Source organism: Macaca thibetana, chromosome 19 (genome assembly GCF_024542745.1).
Source record: "Macaca thibetana thibetana isolate TM-01 chromosome 19, ASM2454274v1, whole genome shotgun sequence".
NCBI classification, from domain to species: domain Eukaryota; kingdom Metazoa; phylum Chordata; class Mammalia; order Primates; family Cercopithecidae; genus Macaca; species Macaca thibetana.
The window spans coordinates 43,735,493-43,754,178 of record NC_065596.1 but is presented as its reverse complement, the minus strand read 5'-3'; the positions used below and the strand labels follow the sequence as shown (position 1 = coordinate 43,754,178).

The 18,686-nt window shown below is 53.9% G+C and overlaps 3 protein-coding genes across 4 annotated transcripts in view; 2 read left to right on the top strand and 1 right to left on the bottom strand.

The window, feature by feature from the left end:
• GMFG (glia maturation factor gamma) overlaps positions 1 to 18,686 on the top strand; it is a 257,896-nt gene that overhangs the window by 64,159 nt on the left and 175,051 nt on the right. The gene's annotated exons all lie outside the window — the stretch shown is intronic.
• PAF1 (PAF1 homolog, Paf1/RNA polymerase II complex component) overlaps positions 1 to 18,686 on the top strand; it is a 231,254-nt gene that overhangs the window by 95,762 nt on the left and 116,806 nt on the right. The window lies entirely within an intron of this gene.
• Positions 6,971 to 17,456, bottom strand: DLL3 (delta like canonical Notch ligand 3). 2 transcript variants are annotated; one of them, XM_050769014.1, is made up of 9 exons: positions 17,362 to 17,456; positions 16,932 to 17,213; positions 15,398 to 15,455; positions 12,688 to 12,930; positions 11,457 to 11,674; positions 10,293 to 10,515; positions 8,134 to 8,713; positions 7,841 to 7,925; positions 6,971 to 7,187 (listed from the first exon to the last, which is right to left on the bottom strand). In XM_050769014.1, the coding sequence occupies exons 1-9, from the start codon at positions 17,428 to 17,430 to the stop codon at positions 7,182 to 7,184; spliced, it is 1,764 nt and encodes a 587-aa protein (XP_050624971.1). In that variant the 5' UTR covers positions 17,431 to 17,456; the 3' UTR covers positions 6,971 to 7,181. The 2 variants fall into 2 exon arrangements, with proteins under 2 accessions (XP_050624971.1, XP_050624970.1); XM_050769013.1 differs by lacking the exon at positions 6,971 to 7,187 and having other exon boundaries at positions 7,745 to 7,925; positions 17,362 to 17,430.

Here is an 18,686-nt window from a genome sequence, read left to right as displayed (position 1 = left end):
TTTTGGGAGGACAGGCTCTCACTCTGTAACCCAGGCTGGAGCACAGTGGTGCAATCACAGCTTGCTGCAGCAAGACCTCCTGGGCTCAAGCAATCCTCCCACCTTGGCCTCCCAAAGTTCTGGGAGTACAGCATGAGCTGGCCAGTCTTTGGTTGGTTGGTCGAGTGTGGGAGTGGAAAGACTTGTTTTCAGTATTTTGCAGGAAGCCAAGAGAGGGGTGTCTGTGTCTAACAGCCAGGATGGTTTTACTTCCAAAGTAGAAAAGTGTTCCAGTGTTAGATACTTATTAAAAAAAAAAAAAAAAAAAAAAAAAGCCAGGCGTGGTGGCTCAAGCCTGTAATCCCAGCACTTTGGGAGGCCGAGACGGGCGGATCACGAGGTCAGGAGATCGAGACCATCCTGGCTAACACAGTGAAACCCTGTCTCTACTAAAAAATACAAAAAAACTAGTCGGGCGAGGTAGCGGGTGCCTGTAGTCCCAGCTACTCGGGAGGCTGCGGCAGGAGAATGGCGTAAAACCCGGGAGATGGAGCTTGCAGTGAGCCGAGATTGCGCCACTGCACTCAGCCTGGGCGACAGGGCGAGACTCCGTCTCAAAAAAAAAAAAAAAAAAAAAAAAAAAGGCCCCTGATGGGGAGCGGTGGCTCACACCGGTAATTCCAACACTTTGGGAGAGCGAGGCGGTGGATCACCTGAGGTCAGGAGTTCGACATCAGCCTGGCCAACATGATGAAACCCCACCTTTAATCGCAGCACTTCTGGAGACCAAAGCAAGAGGACTGCTTAAGCCCAGGAGTTCAAGACCAGACTGGACAACATAATGGGAACCCCTCTCTACAAAAAACTTAGAACTTAGCCAGCTATGGTGGTATGCACCTGCAGTTCCAGCTACTCGGGGGGCTGAGGCAGGAGGATCGCTTGAGCCCAGGAGATTGAGGCTGCCATGAGCTATGATCACACCACTGCACTCTAGACGGGGTGACAGAACAAGAGCAAGACTACGTCTCTCTTTTTTTTGGTTTTGTTTTATTTTTCTTTTTTTTTTTTTTGAGACGGAGTCTCGCTCTGTTGCCCAGGCTAGAGTGCAGTGGCACGATCTTGGCTCACTGCAAGTTCTGCCTCCCAGGTTCATGCCATTCTCCTGCCTCAGCCTTCCAAGTAGCTGGGACTACAGGCGCCCGCCACCTCGCCCGGATAATTTTTTTGTATTTTTTTTAGTAGAGACGGGGTTTCACCATGTTAGCCAGGATGGTCTCGATCTCCTGACCTCATGATCCGCCCACCTCGGCCTCCCAAAGTGCTGAGATTACAGGCGTGAGCCACTGCGTCCGGCCAGGACTATGTCTCTTAAACAAAATGAAAAGCAAAGCCTAGTGACCTGGATGTGTGCCATGAACAAAAAAGAAACCTGTGATCGTGTAAGTCAGTAAGATTTGAGGGACATTTGTTATTGCTGCGAAACCCAACTATCTTAGTTGGCTCAGGCTGCTATTAAAAAAAATACCATAATCTGGCTTAAACATTTATTTCTCATAGGTCTAGAGATTGGAAGTCAGTGGTCATGGTGCCAGCAGGTTGGGTTCTAGGGAGGGACCTCTGGCAAGCTGCAGACCACCAACTTCTTGCATCCTCATATGGCAGGAAGACAGCCAGCTAGCTCTCTGGCTTTTGTTTGTTTGTTTGTTTGTTTGTTTGTTTGTTTTGAGACGGAGTCTTGCTCTGTCGCCTGGGCTGGAGTGCAATGGCACAATCTCAGCTCACTGCAACCTCTGCCTCCCAGGTTCAAGCAACTCTCCCACCTCAGCCTCCTGAGTAGCTGGGATTACAGGCACTCCCACCATGCCCGGCTAATTTTTGTATTTTTGTAGATACCGGGTTTCACCACATTGGCCAGGCTGGCCTTGAACTCCTGACCTCAGGTGATCCACCAGCCTCGGCCTCCCAAAGTGCTGGGATTACAGGTATGAGCCACTGTGAGCCACCGCGCCCGGCCTTATTTATTTATTTTATTTTTTTTATTTTTATTTTTATTTTTTTTTTGAGACGGAGTCTTTGCTCTGTCACCCAGGCTGGAGTGTAGTGGCGCGAACTCGGCTCACTACAAGCTCCGCCTCCTGGGTTTACGCCATTCTCCTGCCTCAGCCTCCCGAGTAGCTGGGACTACAGGCGCCCGCCACCTCGCCCGGCTAGTTTTTTGTACTTTTAGTAGAGACGGGGTTTCACCGTGTGAGCCAGGATGGTCTCGATCTCCTGACCTTGTGATCCGCCCGTCTCGGCCTCCCAAAGTGCTGGAATTACAGGCGTGAGCCACCGCGCCCGGCCATTTTTTATTTTTGAGACAGAGTCTTGCTCTGTCACCCATGCTGGAGTGCACCGGCACAATCTCAGCTAACTTCAACCTCTGCCTCCTGGGGTCAAGCGATTTTTGTGTCTCCACCACCCAAGTAGCTGGGATTACAGGTGAGCACCACCATGTCTCGCTAATTTTTGTACATTTTTATAGAGACAAGTTGCTTTCACCATGTTGGTCAGGCTGGTCTCAAACTCCTGGCCTCAAGTGATCCACCTGCCTCAGCCTCCCAAAGTGTTGAAATTACAGGCATGAGCCACTGTGCCCAGCCTCTGGCTTCTTATATGGGTATTGATTTGGTGTGGATATTTTTCCCCCCCAAATCTCATGTTGAAATGACCGCCAGTGTTGGAGGTGAGCCTGGTGGGAGGTGTCTGGAAGCAAAACCCTCATGAAGGTCTTGGTGCCCTCCCCACAGTAATGAGTGAGTTCTCGCTCTGTGAGTTCCCTCGTTCCCTTGAGAGCTGGTTGTTTAAAAGAGCCTGAGGCCAGGCGCGGTGGCTCAAGCCTGTAATCCCAGCACTTTGGGAGGCCGAGACGGGTGGATCACAAGGTCAGGAGATCGAGACCATCCTGGCTAACACGGTGAAACCCCATCTCTACTAAAAAATACAAAAAACTAGCCGGGCGAGGTGGCGGCGCCTGTAGTCCCAGTCACTTAGGAGGCTGAGGCAGGAGAATGGTGTGAACCCGGGAGGCGGAGCTTGCAGTGAGTTGAGATCGTGCCACTACACTCCAGCCTGGGTAACAGAGCGAAGAGCTGAGACTGGGCATGGTGGCTCACTTCTGTAATCCCAGAACTTCGGAAGGCCAAGGCAGGCAGATTGCTTGAGGTCAGGAGTTCGAGACCAGCCTGGCCAAAATGGTGAAACCCCATCTCTACTAAAAATACCAAAAAAAATTAGCTGGTATGGTGGCGTACACCTGTAGTCCCAGCTACTTGGGGGGCCAAAACAGGAGAATCGCTTGAATCAGGGAGGCAGAGGTTGCAATGAGCCAAGAGCGTGCCACTGCACTCCAGCCTGAGTGACAGAGTGAGGCTCTGTATCAAATAAATAAATAAATAAATAAGAGCCTGGCACCCCTCTCTCACTTCCTCCCTTGCCATGTGATGTGCTTGTTCCCCCTTCACCTTGTATCATGATTGGAAGCTTCCTGATGCCTCAGCAGAAGCAGATGCCAGTGCTGTGCTTCCTGTATAGCCTACAGAGCCATGAGCCAAAATAAACCTCTTTCTTTATAAATTACAAAGCTTCAGAAGCCTCAAGTATTTCCTTTTTTTTTTGAGATGGAGTCTCGCTCTGTCACCCAGGCTGGAGTGCAATGACATGATCTTGGCTCACTGCAACCTCCGCCTCCCGGGTTCAAGCGATTCTCCTGTCTCAGTTTCCCAAGTAACTGGGACTACAGGTGCCTGCCACTATGCGCAGCTAATTTTTGTATTTTTAGTAGAGACGGAGTTTCACCATATTGATCAGGCTGATCTCAAATTCCTGACCTCAGGTGATCCACACACCTTGGCCTCCAAAAGTGCTGGGATTATAGGCATGAGCCACTGTGCCCAGCCCTTTGTTTTTTTCTTTATTTTTTGAGACACAGTCTCACTCTGCCACCCAGGGTGGAGTGCATTGGCACCATCACAGCTCACTGCAGCCTCAACCACCTAGGCTCAAGCAATCCTCCCAGCTCAGCCTCCCAAGTAGCTGGGACTACAGGCGAATTACACCATGCTTGGCTGATTTTTTCAATTTTTTTTTTTGTAGAGACAGGGTATTGCCATGTTGCCCATGCTGGTCTCGGACTCCTGGGCTCAAGCGAGTCTCCTGCCTCAACTTCCCAAAATTCTGGGATTACAGGCGTGAGCTACCATGCCTGGCCTTAAGATTAATCTTCTAGGCTGGGCTCGGTGGCTCACGCCTGTAATCCCAGCACTTTGGGAGGCCGAGGCAGGCGATCACCTGCGGTCAGGAGTTTGAGACCAGGCTGACCAACACGGAGAAATCCCATCTCTACTAAAAATACAAAATTAGCTGGGCGTGGTGGTGCATGCCTGTAATCCCAGCTACTTGGGAGGCTGGGATAGGAGAATTGCTTGAACCCAGGAGACGGAGGTTGCAGTGAGCCGAGATTGTACCACTGCACTCCAGCCTGGGCAACAAGAGTGAAACTCTTCCTCAAAAAAAAAAAAAAAGATGAATATTCTAGCCATGAAACTGTGAAGAAAGAGAAGGAAATTCATGCTAGTTTCACTGTCATACCTCAAACTGCCAAAGTTTCCAAGGCCACAGGGTGTGATAAATGCTCAGTCAAGATGGGAAAGGCATTGTTTGTAGGTGGAAGACATAAACAGAAATGTGTTCAGATTGCATTCAGTACTATCAGCAGCTTCAGGCATCTACTGTGGGTCTTGGAACATATGCTTCAAGGATAAGGGAGGACTACCATAATTTTTTTTGTTTTTTGTTTTTTGGGTTTTTTTGAGATGAAGTCTCACTGTTGTCCCCCAGGCTGGAGTACAGTGGCGCGATCTCAGCTCACTGCAACCTCTGCCTCCCAGGTTCAAGCGATTCTCCTGCCTCAGCCTCCCGAGTAGCTGAGACTACGGGTGCATACCACCACGCCCGGCTAATGTTTTGTACTTTAAGTAGAGATGGGGTTTCACCCTGTTGGCCAGGCTGGTCTCAAACTCCTGACCTCAGGTGATTTGCCCGCCTCGGCCTCCCAAAGTGCTGGGATTACAGGCGTGAGCCACTGCTCCCAGCCCACCATAATCCTTATAATTACATGATTACTGTCACTGCTGCTTTTTTTTTTTTTTTTTTTTTTGGTGACAGAATCTCACTCTGTCACCCAGGCTGGAGTGCAGTGGAGTGATCTCAGCTCACTGCAACCTCCACCTCCCAGGTTCAATTGATTCTCCTGCTTCAGTCTCCCAAGTAGCTGGGATTACAGGTACCCACCACCATGCCTGGCTAATTTTTGTATTTTTAATAGAGACAGGGTTTCATCATGTGGCCAGGCTGGTCTCAAACTCCTGACTTCAGGTGATCCACCCACCTCAGCTTCCCAAAGTGCTGGAATTACAGGCATGAGCCACCATGCCCAGCCTACTCTTTGGTTTTTGCCGTAGATTTGAATTACTGTCTGAGGTTACCTGCTTTCAGACTGAGTTTCCGTATTTCTTGTAAGATGGTCTGTCAGTTTGCCTGCCTGACACAGTACTCATTTCTGGGAACAAACTGATCTGAGGGGAGCAGGGATACCCCCTCACCTATATAATCTATGTGATCTGGGCAGGTTGACGTCACTTCCTACCACACAACAGGCAAATGAGCAAGCCTGGCCAAATCAGAGGAAGCCATACTGCCTGGCGACTGGTTTAGGAAGGCTTACCAACAAGCCAGGGCCAATGAGAGACTGCCCACAGTGAAATCAATCAAGGGGTAAGTAGAGGCAACCAGAGACCAGGAGCCCCAGTCCATTGCTGCTGGAAGCCACATCTACTCCTAGGATTTTTCCATTTTATGAGCTAATACATGTTTTTTTTTTTTTTTTTTTTTTAGACAGTCTTTTTTTTTTTTTTTTTTTTTTTTTTTTTTGAGACAGAGTCTCGCTCTGTCGCCCAGGCTGGAGTGCAGTGGCGCAATCTCGGCTCACTGCAAGCTCCGCCTCCCGGGTTCACGCCATTCTCCTGCCTCTGCCTCCTGAGTAGCTGGGACTACAGGCGCCCGCCACCGCGCCCGGCTAATTTTTTGTATTTTTAGTAGAAACGGGGTTTCACCGTGGTCTCGATCTCCTGACCTTGTGATCCGCCCGCCTCGGCCTCCCAAAGTGCTGGGATTACAGGCGTGAGCCACCGCGCCCGGCTTAGACAGAGTCTTGTTCTGTTTCCAAGGCTAGAGTGCAATGGCACAATCTCGGCTCACTGCAACCTCCGCTTCCCGAGTTCAAGCGATTCTCCGGCCTTAGCCTCCCGAGTAGCTGAGATTACAGGTGCCTGCCACCGCACCCAGCTAGTTTTTGTATTTTTCAGTAGAGACGAGGTTTTGCCATGCTGGCTAGGCTGGTCTCGAACTCCCGACCTCAGGTGATCCACCCACCTCGGCTTCCCTTTGTAATCCTGTGCTGGGATTACAGGCGTGAGCCACCACTCCTGGCCACTAATACATTTTTTTTTTTAAGCGACAGAATCTTGCTGTAGTGCCCAGGCTTTAGTGCAGTGGTGTTATCATAGCTCACTGCAGCCTCAAACTCCTGAGCTGAGGCGATCCTCCCGGCCTCAGCTTCACAAGTAGGTAGAACTACAGGTGCGCCACCAAGCCTGGCTAATTTTGTTTTAATTTTTCGTATAGGGGTCTTGCTGTGTTGCCTGGCTGCTCTCCAACTCCCAGCCTCAAGCAATCCTTCTGCTTCAGCCACTGATCTCACTCTGTGGTTCAGTGGGATTACAGGCGTGAGCCACTGCACCCAGCCATAAATTCTTTTATATTTAAAGCAGTTTGAGTCGTTTGCGACCCCTACAACATAAAGAGTCCTGTCTACTATTCTCCTCAGGAGACAAAATCTCTTCCCTTCAGCCCTAACACTACATACAAAGCATTCAGCCTTGTTAGTCAAAACTGATCACAATAATAGCCTTTATAGGTGTTTCTGGAGAGATGGGTGAGAAAAAATAGGATATAAATAACCATTATTTACAACTTGCAGCAGTAAAGTTCTCCAAGGGACCCCTTCGAGATTGAACTCCAAAGCCTCTGGGGCAGAGACTGGGCACCACCAAGCAAATACAAAAATCCACGCTCTGACTCCAGGTGCGGATGGAGGAGACGCGTCAGGCCTAGAAACAAAATGAGTAGGAAGCATTAGAGAGGCTGCCCCTCTGCCTCCCCTGCCTCCCCGCAGAGTAACATCAGTGGAAAAGCTCTGGCGGAGTCCCCATAGTGACCTCTTCAAGCCCACAGCTTTTTCAAAGAGAAGATGGCAGGTAGCTCAAAACGACAAGAGGGATGCAAAATAGGAAGAAACAGGCCGGGCGCGGTGGCTCAAGCCTGTAATCCCAGCACTTTGGGAGGCCGAGACGGGCGGATCACGAGGTCAGGAGATCAAGACCATCCTGGCTAACACGGTGAAACCCCGTCTCTACTAAAAATTACAAAAAACTAGGCGGGCGAGGTGGCGGGTGCCTGTAGTCCCAGCTACTCGGGAGGCTGAGGCAGGAGAATGGCGTGAACCCGGGAGGCGGAGCTTGCAGTGAGCCGAGATCTGGCCACTGCACTCCAGCCTGGGTGACAGAGCAAGACTCCGTCTCAAAAAAAAAAAAAAAAAAAATAGGAAGAAACTAAGTTAGAACTGAAAATGGGCTTAAAACCTTCCAGAGACTCTACCCAATTCATTTCACAGACAGAATCGAGGAAGGGTAGGGAAAAAGCAGGTTCTGCCTCTGCCCAGTGTGCCCAGTGTGTAGCGGGGGTGGGAAAGGAGCGTCGCTACCTCCCGAGCGTAGATGGAAGGAGCAGATATGACATAAATCCCTCGAGAGTCTACATCTTCAGGGCGATTCCAATCTACGGACGAGCTGTGGGAGGAAAGAAAGAAGAAAAATTCAGACCCTTTAAATTCTCAGATCTTGTTTTCCCCTACCCATCACAAATGCGAACCCAAAGCCAGCTACCGGGTAAGAGACCGACCAGGGAAATGCATCAGGGAATCGCGCCAACTGCACCACGGAGATGGGTACAAGCAGCCAGCAGCGGGAGGCGTTCGTCTGCGGCGCAGCCCCTCACCTCGGGACATCCCCGGGACCCTCCTGCGTCCTTAGGTTGTTGAGTGCATCCGGGAGTGCATGGACTGACGGCTCCGGGGTCCCAGCCAGCAAGCGAGACCCAGCATCCTGGGCGTGGCCACGGCGGCGCACGTGGACCAGCAAGAGCGCAGCGCCAGCCACGCCCGCGGCCACCAGCAGTCCCAGAGCGGGCGGCAAAAGGTAGCGCTGCGGGTCCCCGGGCCTGAGGCCGGGCGGGGCCGCGGGCAAAGCGCTTACGCCGTCGGGGTGCACTGGGAACTCACACCGCGAACCCATGTAGCCGGGCGCGCAGGCGCAGACGAGGCCGGAAAAGTGGGCGTAGCAGCGGCCGCCGTGAGCACAGGGGCGCGCGGCGCACGGGTCCGCGCGCTCGCGGCAGTCGCGGCCGCCAAAGCCCAGCGCGCAGGAGCAGCGGTGCGCGCCGCCGCCCTCCACACACGTGCCGCCGTTAGCGCAGGCGCGGCCCGCGCAGTCGTCGAGGTTGTGCTCGCAGCGCGGACCCGCGAAGCCGGCACGGCAGCGGCAGCGCAGGGCGTGGCCCAGGTCCAGGCAGAGTCCGCCTGTGGGGAAGGGAGCATCAGAGGGCACAGCCTGGGAGCCGGGGGCGGGGCCCACCTGCCCGCGCTGTTTCCCAGTTCTATCATCGCTGCACGGGGTCCCCTTTTTCTCTCTGTCTCTTAACTCAAGGGCCAGCGTCTTGGAGTGTGCCAGGAAAGCCAGCTCGCTTCTTTTCTACCTGATGAAGTTTTGGAATAATTAATTCAGTGCCACCTCTTTGGCTCTCGCTGCCCTTGTCTTTTTCCCTCGACTTCGATCATACTTCAATAGTGGACAGCTCCCAGAACTATGTTTGAACCCTCTGACCTTCTTCTGCCTAGAATACCTCCTCTCTTCCTTCCTCCTTTTCTCCCATAACCCTTTTCTCTTTCCTAGCCCACTCCTCAGGTCTCTACTCCGATGCTTCTTCCTCCATCCCAGCCCTGATCACTGCCCTGTGCTCCCAGATCACAGCCCTGGCCACCCACCCTGGGCTCTGTCTGAGGGTGTCTGTCTTCCCCTCTGGGCTGTACCTCCAGGAGGGCGCGGCCCAAACATGTCCTGGTCCCTGCTGTGTCCCTAGTACCACGCACCCCAGAGTGAACACTCAGTATTTGGGACAGAATTATCGTATTCACTCGCAAGAAGATAACAGCTAGCCCTTTAGATTCATGATTTTTTTTTTTTTTAAACGGAGTCTCGTTCTGTCCTCCAGGCTGGAGTGCAGTGGCGCGATCTCGACTCACTGCAATCTGCCTCCCTAGTTCAAGCAATTCTCTGTTTCAGCCTACATTCATGATCTTATTTAATCTTTTTTTTTTTTTTTTTTTTTTTTTTTTTTTTGAGACAGAATCTCAACTCTGTCGCCCAGGCGGGAGTGCAGTGGCACAATCTTGGCTGACTGCAACCTCCACCTCCCAGGTTCAAGTGGTTCTTCTGCCTTAGCCTTCCGAGTTGCTGGAATTACAAGCACCTGCCATCACGCCTGGCGAATTTTTTGTATTTTTAGTAGAGACGCGGTTTCACCATGTGGCCCAGGCTGGTCTCCAGCTCCTGAACTCAGGTGATCCGCCCACCTGGGCCTCCCAAAGTGCTGGAATTATAGGCGTGAGTCACTGTGCCCAGCCTCATTTAATCTTTTAGCACCGATATCAGCTCTCTTCTCTGTTCAGAGCCTTCCTGTGGCTCCATCTCACTCAGGGGAGAAGTGAAAGTTCCCCTTCTTGTGACCCAGGGGGTCCCACAAGATGTGCCTGTCACCTCCCTGATCTCGTCTCATCAGTGTAACCACACTGGCTTCCCTGCTTATCCTCAGCACACCAGGCACTATCAGGAGGGGCAGGGACTTTGTTTCATTCCCTGCTGTATCCTCAGTGCCTAGAATAGGGCCTGGCACACAGTAAATTCTCAGTAAATATTAATAGTTATGAGATAGTGAATGTCTCCTTGTCCATTTTACAGAACAAACAGGCTTGCTGGTGGAAGGTCAGGTCCCCTGGCCCTAGGGTTAGAAGAGTCAAAGCCAGGATCCCAACCCAGGACTGTCTGAGCCATGCAGGGCCCCCACCCCCATCCCTTGCTATTAGGGCCTCTAGGCCTCACCATTGCGGCATGGCTGCAGGCTGCACCGGTCCACCCTCTTCTCACAGTTGGAACCTTGGAAACCGGGTGGGCAGTGGCAGATGTAGGCAGAGTCAGGGTCTGCACCCCCGACACACAAGCCGCCATTGAAGCAGGGTCCATCCGCGCATGTCACCCCGCTCACCTCACACCGGAGCCCGTAGAACCCACGCGGGCAGGTGCATTCAAAGGACCCGGGTGTCTCCTGGGCAGGGACAAGAGGACTTGAGAATGGAGTTTCCTTGGAGAAAAATCCCATCCCTCTCCTCATTCCTAACCACTGGGGACTGCTCCTTGTCCAGTCCCAAGTCCCACTGTGCAGGGGCCACCCTGGGAGGTCCTCCCGACATCCCCTCGATCCACTCCACATTTTTGGGTCCACCCATGTGACCCCACAGGTAGGAGGCTCTGGGGACCCAGAGTGACCCCATTCCCACCACTACACCTTTGCCTACCAAATGCTGCCTGCCTGGTCTGCCCTCCTCGCTCCTGTCTACATTGACGAGTCCTACTGGGAGGTCCTAGATCTCAGCCCACCTCCTCCAGGAAGCGTTCTCTGGATCTTTCCTTCCCAGAGCCTCCCCCTAAGTATTTGAACCCTGAGTGTGGCAGTATCCAGGTGGCCCACACTGGACCCTACTCTACCCCAGCACTCCATGCCAGGCTCACTCACTGCCACCTCTGCACCCTTGCTGCGTGCAGGCCACTCACCTGGCCACCCTCTCTAATCATGTCCCAGAAGCCCCAGCTCCGGGCCATCTCCAGGAAGCCTTCTCTGATGTCTTCACCCCCCTGTGCCCGCAGATCCCAAATCTCCAACCGATTTGGCCCCACCACCCACTACCTTGGACCCTGAACCATTCTCACTCCCACAGTGGTAGCAGCTGTGGCCCCACACGGCTCCTCATGATTTCCACTCCCACATCTTTCAGGGCCACCCACTGAGTATGCTCTCCCCAGTCCCATCCCCATCACCTAATCCTACTTCAAGGCCCCAGATGCAGACTGGATGCCTCCAGGAAGACCTCCCTGATAGTTATTCCCAGACCTCCTCCCCAAGCTGGTGTCTCCTGGAGCCCCAGGGAGGGGGCCGTGGCTCCCAAGGTAAAGTACTAAGCAGGACAAGGTGGGAAGGGTGACACTGACACTACAGCTGCCCCCATTGGCACACGGGTTCCCGTCACAGGGCCCAGGTCCAGGGACAAGGCATCCTGTGGTAGCAGAGGACGGGCCCCTGAGGCCGAGGCAGCTGCTGGTGGAGACAGGGACCGTGCAGAGGGGTCCAGTCCAGCCCTCCAGGCATCGGCATTCACCGGGCTGCTCACAGAAACCATGCTCGAGGCTGCAGCCGGCTCGGCACACCGCTATGGGGGACAGAGAGGCAGAGAGAAAGGGAACACCAAGGTCGGGGAGGGCCAGGGACAAGATGGAACTCAGGGAGGTTTCTGAGCACATTCCCTGCACCACCTTGCTTCATCCTTGTGACAGATAATCATCGGGACTAGATGGTACTGTGACCCCTCCCCCCCAGTTTACAGATAGGGAAACTGTGGCTCACAGAGACAAACTGACCAGCCCACCCAGGAAATGGAGGAGTGAGGATGTGAACCCAGGCCATCGGGCTGGAGTCTGTGCTCTTGGAAGGAGGATGGGACGGGGGCACCCATGTCAGATCGTGAGGATAGGAGACAGGAAGGGGATTTGGGATTGGTGGGGGGACCCCTGGCCTTTCAGGGAAGATAGGAGTGTCTTGAATTAGGGTGGCTCTGGGAAGATCTGGATTAGCCTGGGAGTCCTAGGGGCCTTGGTGGGGCTCTGAAATTTGAGGAGGGGTCTGAAGAATTCCAAGCTTTAAAAAGCCATGGGTTCTGGCCTGCAACCCTAGGGAGGGAGGATGGAGTCCCTTGGCCAGAGTAGACTGGGAGGAGATTCCAAAGATTGCGGGTGGGAGTCGGGAGGGCCGCAGAATTAGAAGAGCTTTGGAGTCCTGGCATCGGGACAGGGTTTGAATGTGGGTTAGGGAAGGAACTGGAGGGTGCCAGCATAGGAAATGGACGTGGACTTCCTATTTGGGGCAACAAGAGGGCTGGGAGAGGGAAGAGGGCTTGAGGAGTAAGGCAGGGCTGGAGAGAGGTCCAGGGTCCTCGGTTTCCCCGAAGGTGGCAGCTGGATGGTGGGCAGGGTTTGGGGTACATCCGCAGCAGTCACCGCATTCCCCAGCTCCCTGAAGAGGGGTGCCTGGGGTACATGGTGGGGGACTCTAGAGTACCCTAAAGAGGATGAGTGGGTTGTGAGAGGGGACTGGGGGCCGCGAGTGACGCTCAGGAGGGGCCGGGGTCCCTGGCTGGTACGGGGTGGGGTTGAACGCAGGACTCACGCGGCGCCTCACACTCGTCCTCGAGCGGTGCGCAGGGGCGCAGTCCCGGGCCGCACCGCGAGGGGGCGCTGCGCGGACGGCAGAGGCGCGTGCACGCGGTCCCGACGGCAGGCAGTTCGCAGCGCGCGCGGTAGGAGAAGCGCAGCTCCCAGGCGCCTGCGCGCTGAATGTCCCGGGCCCACGGGCCTCCGGCTGCCAAGCGCCGCCGTCTGGTCACGCGCGCCAGCAGGCTCCAGGCGGGCCCTGCGGGGACAGGCAAAGGAGGGGTGCTGGGGTGGGCCCGGCCGAACATGGATGCATACGGAGCGCCCCGGCCGCTTTCTCCCCGCCCCTCCCAGCGAGGCCAAAACACCCTCATGGAGCCCTGGGGTCCTTGGACTTCGCGAGTAGAATGGCAGTCACTTTCCTTACTTTAGCAAGGCTGCGAACTCCCCAGTGCACCCTGGGACCTGCAATGTCGTGGTCTCTTCTAGTACCCTAGATAACAGTTCTCTCGGCCAGGCGTGTGGTGGCTCAAGCCTGAAATCCCAGCACTTCGGGAGGCCGAGACAGGTGGACCACCTGAGGTCAAGAGTTCAAGACCAGCCTGACCAACATGGTGAAACTGTCTCTACTAAAAAAAAAAAAAAAAATAGCCAGGCATGGTGGCGCACGCCTGTAATCCCAGCTACTCTGGAGGCTAAGGCAGGAGAATCACTTGCACCCAGGAGTGGAGGTTACGGTGAACCGAGATAGCGCCATCACACTCCAACCTGAGTGACAGAGCAAGACTCCCTCTCAAAAAAAATAAAATAAAAAATAAACAGTTATAGAAACCGTAATACTCCCGTATTTTGACCCAGATCTTTGTAAATTGAAGTAATAATGAGACCTCTAACACCCTGTGACATTTGGTACCTCGATATGGCCAAAGAACAATAACATGTCTGAAGTGAGGTCATAACACCCCTAAATTGTGCCTCCAGATCTTCCTATATCAAAAGAGTGGCAGAGACCCCAATTACTAGACCGTAAATTACCACATTACCTGAGACCTTGGGATACTGGGAGAGTGACACTTTCTTGAAGGCAAAGGTGTCACCCCCCCAAAATTGTGATACAGCTTTCTACATCAGAACAGTGAAGAAGTGGCTCACTCCTATAATCCCAACGTTTTGGGAGGCCAAAGTCAATGGATCGCTTGAGCCTAGGAGTTTGAGACCAGCCTGGGCAACATAGCGAGATCCCATCTCCATAAAAAATAAAATAAGAACAAGAAAAAAATGGTGACAAACCCCCCCGCTGTGGGCCTCACATAGCAACAGAGTCTCCCAAGTTGAGGATAAGAATGTCCTGTAACGGCCGGGCACGGCGGCTCAAGCCTGTAATCCCAGCACTTTGGGAGGCCGAGACGGGCGGATCACGAGGTCAGGAGATCGAGACCATCCTGGCCAACATGGTGAAACCCCGTCTCTACTAAAAAAATACAAAAAACTAGCCGGGCAAGGTGGTAGGTGCCTGTAGTCCCAGCTACTGGGGAGGCTGAGGCAGGAGAATGGCGTGAACCTGGGAGGCGGAGCTTGCAGTGAGCTGAGATCCAGCCACTGCACTCCAGCCTGGGCGACAGAGCAAAACTCCGTCTCAAAAAAAAAAAAAAAAGGCCGGGCGCGGTGGCTCAAGCCTGTAATCCCAGCACTTTGGGAGGCCGAGACGGGCGGATCACGAGGTCAGGAGATCGAGACCATCCTGGCTAACACGGTGAAACCCCGTCTCTACTAAAAAATACAAAAAAAGCTAGCCGGGCGACGTGGCGGGCACCTGTAGTCCCAGCTACTCGGGAGGCTGAGGCAGGAGAATGGCGTAAACCCGGGAGGCGGAGCTTGCAGTGAGCTGAGATCCGGCCACTGCACTCCAGCCCGGGGACAGAGCGAGACTCCGTCTCAAAAAAAAAAAAAAAAAAAATGCCCTGTATCCCTCCCAGGAACCTCTGCTCAATATTCTCTTTGGTGAAGCTCCCACATCCCACAGGGCTCCCTGGGACCTCCACATGGAGAAGGTGACAGAGCTTCACGTAGGGGCTGAGCGTGGTGGCTCATGCCTATAATCTCAACACTTTGGGAGGCCGAGGTGGGCGAATCACGAGGTCAGGAGTTCAAGACCAGCCTGGCCAACATGGTGAAATCCTGTTTCTACTAAAAATACAAAAAAAAGTAGCTGGGCGTGGTTGTGGGCACCTGTAATCCCAGCTACTTGGGAGGGTGAGGCAGGAGAATTGCTTGAACCCGGAAGGCAGAGGTTGCAGTGAGTGAGATCATGCCATTGCACTCCAGCCTGGGCAACAGAGCGAAACTCTGTCTTGAAAAAAAAAAAAAAAAAAAAAAAAAAAAAAAAAAAACTTCACATAGAAGAACCAGAAGTAACTCATATTGCACCCTGAGCTCTCAATATCAGATGGTGATAAAGTAGGGCTGTGAAATGCTATGCCCTGCTCTGGAGGTGTTGATAGTAAGAAAGCTTCCCCTATTTCATCTGCTACCAGGACCACAGACTGCTACATCCAGTACCAGGGACATTTCTGTGCCTGAGATGCCAAGAGGCCTGGAGCTGTCAACACCTGGCACCACATCCCAGGAGCTGTGATGACATCATAAGACCTATAGACAATACCACCAACCCGATGTCTCAGGTGGGCCCCAGCTTCCCCACCAGTCCCAAGACTGAAGACACTCACCTCCAATCTGGTCTCCTAACTCCTCTCTCCAGGTTTCAATGATGAGAGAGAAGGTGCCCTGGTTGGGTGAAGGAAGGGGGAGATGAAAGATGAAAGACAGTGGTTAGGGTAAGTACTCAGTGAAGGCCAGAGTTCAGGAATAGAGGGTGATGGCCATTGCTGGGGACTGAGCAAGCAAGGGACAATTCCCAGAGGGACCAGCCCAGCCCAGGGAAGGAATGACATCTGTGGCTTTTTGGGGGGGGTCCGGGGGGGAGACAGGGTCTCACTCTGTCAACCAGGCTGGAGTGCAGTGGCACAATCTTGGCTCACTGCAACAACCTCCAAGGCTCAAGCAATCCTCCCATCTCAGCCTCCCCAGTAGCTGGGACTACACGCGCATGTCACCATGCCCCGCTATTTGTTTTGTTTTGTTTTGTTTTGTTTTGTTTTAGAGATAAGGTCTCACTATGTTACTGAGACTGGTCTCAAACTGCTAGGCTCAAGCGATCCTCCCGCCTAAGCCTCCCAAAGTGCTGGAATTACAGGGTGAGCCTACTGGACGTGGCTTGCTTTATTGAGCACTTACTACGTGGTAAGCACTTTATTCAAGAGATGTAGTTGAATCACTCAAAAGGGACCCTTGTGAGATACCAGGATGATCCCTTTTTTTTTTTTTTTTTTGAGACGGAGTCTCGCTGTGTCACCCAGGCTGGAGTGCAGTGGCGGGATCTCGGCACACTGCAAGCTCCGCCTCCCGGGTTCACGCCATTCTCCCGCCTCAGCCTCCGAGTAGCTGGGACTACAGGCGCCCGCCACCACGCCCGGCTAGTTTTTTGTATTTTTAGTAGAGACGGGGTTTCACCATGTTAGCCAGGTTGGTCTCGATCTCCTGACCTCGTGATCCACCCGTCTCGGCCTCCCAAAGTGCTGGGATTACAGGCTTGAGCCACCGCGCCCGGCCCAATGATCCCATTTTTAAGCATAGGAAACTGAATCTGGAAACCAGGCAGTCACTTGTCCAAAAGGACAAGGGTTTAGAATTGCAATACAGGTCTGTCCATCTTTGTGCCTTTGGGTTGTGGGGATGGGAGATAGGATTTTGGAGGTGAAAGAATAATCAATACAGGACCCAATTGAAATAACTGAGGACAGAAAAAAAAAAAAAAAAAAAGAGAGAGAAGATATTAGTGGTTCCCAAGACAAGGTGTGAGAGGTTTGCGGAGAAAGATGAGGACCCCAGTTTTTAGGGATCCCCAAGGAGCAGAGGTAGGGTTCCTTGAGTTTAGGATTTCAGAGGTTGGGTTTGAGATTCTGGGAATTTGGGGGTCCCAGCATCCAGGGTTGGGGAATCAGAACATTTAGAATCCCCGGTGTGTAGAGTTTAGAGGTCTGGGAATGTGGGGTTCCAGATGGTGGAGTTACTGGTCTGGGAATTTGGTCCACCCCCTGGGAGGCAGGATTAGGGTCTTGGAAGTTGGAGGGGAGAGGAGGTGGAGGTTTTGGTGGCGGGTTAGGCCTCCAGCACCGGGAGTCCCCCGGGGACAGCACTTACAGGCCAGGCGTCCCGAAAGGGCACCTGCAAGAGGCCGTTGGGCAGTGGGAGATCAGGCGCGGGCGCTTCGGGCTGCTCGGTGTAGACGGGTCCGCGCGCACTCAGCGCCGCGCCCAGGGCGCACGGGGACTCGGCGGCCTCCTCCGAGAGCCCAGGCTTCAGGCAGACTCTGAAGAAGAGGCGGCAGGGGCCCCGGGCGCTGCAGGGGGACCGCGGGGCCCCCGGGCCTGGACCCGGCCCGAAAGAGTGGATCTGCAGCTCGAAGACGCCAGCGGGCCGTGCCTGGGGCGAAGACGGGCACAGGGTGAGGCGGCCGGGGGGACCCAGGTGTCCCGTCCGCCCCGCGCTCCCTCCCCAAGACCTTCAGGTCGTACTCACCCCTCTCCCCCGCATTCATCCCTTTCCACGCCACCTCCCACCTGGCTCTGACCTGAGGGATGAAAATGAGCGCTAAGATCACAGTCTGGGAGAGGAGCCGAGACATCCTTGGGGAGACCATGGCCTTCTAGGGGGGGTCTCGGGAGTCGCAGCTGCTGGCTTCCGAGTCTTATATCTGAGGGAATGGCCCCGCCCCTTCAGGCAGCTACCCGGCCCCAAGGGACCAAGGGCGGGGGGAGTCACAGGGGAAGGGGAGCGTGCAGGAGCATCAGCGAGATTCCGTCTGTAGTCGTAGGCACGGGCGAGGTCATGAGTGGGTGATCCCGCGACTTTGCGTGTGGCTGGGGTGGGGTTGGGGGGCTAAGTCTGTGTGAGGTTGTACATGATTTTAAGATTCTGGATGTGTGGTATGAACCAGAGCTACTGGAGGGTGTACACGACTTTGTGATTGTGTGTCCACGTGGGACTGTGCAGCTCAGCATAGGCCTGGAGTTGTGTGTGATTGACACATTTATGAGGCTGTAAACAATTCTGACTGCACGCACACCCGAGTGGGAAACTAGACGTGTACACGACTTCGTGATTGTGTGACGCTTTGAGATTGTGTGGCTGTGTAGATACTTCTCTGTGCGTGTGTGTTAATGGAAGATCCTGTATAGCCGTATAAACCTGTGACTTTGTGCTGTGTGCAGGTGTGGTAGAGGCTGTGCAAGGTGGGAATGGCGGAGGGCGCCTGTATGTGAACGAGACTGGGTTTGAGAAGTCCATGGATGCAGCCACGTGTGAACACGATGAAGATCCGGAGTTCTTTGTGGATTCCTGTGTGCGTTGGTTTGTGTGACTGAGACTGGGTTTGGGAGGTCCACAGGTGTAGCTGTGTGTGGATACGATGAAGATCCAGGGCTCTTTGTGGACCCCTGTGTGCGGGCGTGTGTGCGTTCCCCCTCCCCAAGACAAATCCACCCTCCCAAGCCCCGCGTCGCGGACGCACCAGACGCCAGGGCGAGGAGCTCGGCCTCAGAAGGGGCTCCCAGCTGTATGTAAATGCCGCCATCTGCCGGGCGGCCGAGCCCCTCCCCCTTCGGGCCGCAGCTGGGCTGCCCGTTTGGCCTCCGGAAGGTGTGAGGAGCAAATGGGCAGGAAATTCCGTCTTCACATACAGGGACCCGCTCCCCCACCCCAGAAGAATGAGGCGGGGGCACCCCGGGCCCTTCAGAAACCCTTTAGTATTCCAGGACCTCAGCAGGAAAAGCCAATTAGGAGCAGATGTCCCAGCCCCTCTGGTCATAATTGCTCCCTGCCAGGCATGGGGCAAAACCCTTGAGCTGGGGTAACTTCTTTGTCTTTCCCCCGAAAGTAAAAAATTTTAGTGCTTAG

Excerpts from the sequence above, each read along its gene's own strand:
- DLL3 (XM_050769013.1), bottom strand. The coding sequence starts at position 17,430 with ATGGTCTCCCCAAGGATGTCTCGGCTCCTCTCCCAGACTGTGATCTTA. Across the intron at positions 17,214-17,361 it reads CGCTCATTTTCATCCCTCAG|GCACGGCCCGCTGGCGTCTT; the intron begins GTCAGAGCCAGG and ends TCTTCGCCCCAG. Across the intron at positions 8,714-10,292 it reads CCTGCAGCCATGCCGCAATG|GCGGACTCTGCCTGGACCTG; the intron begins GTGAGGCCTAGA and ends CCTTCCCCACAG.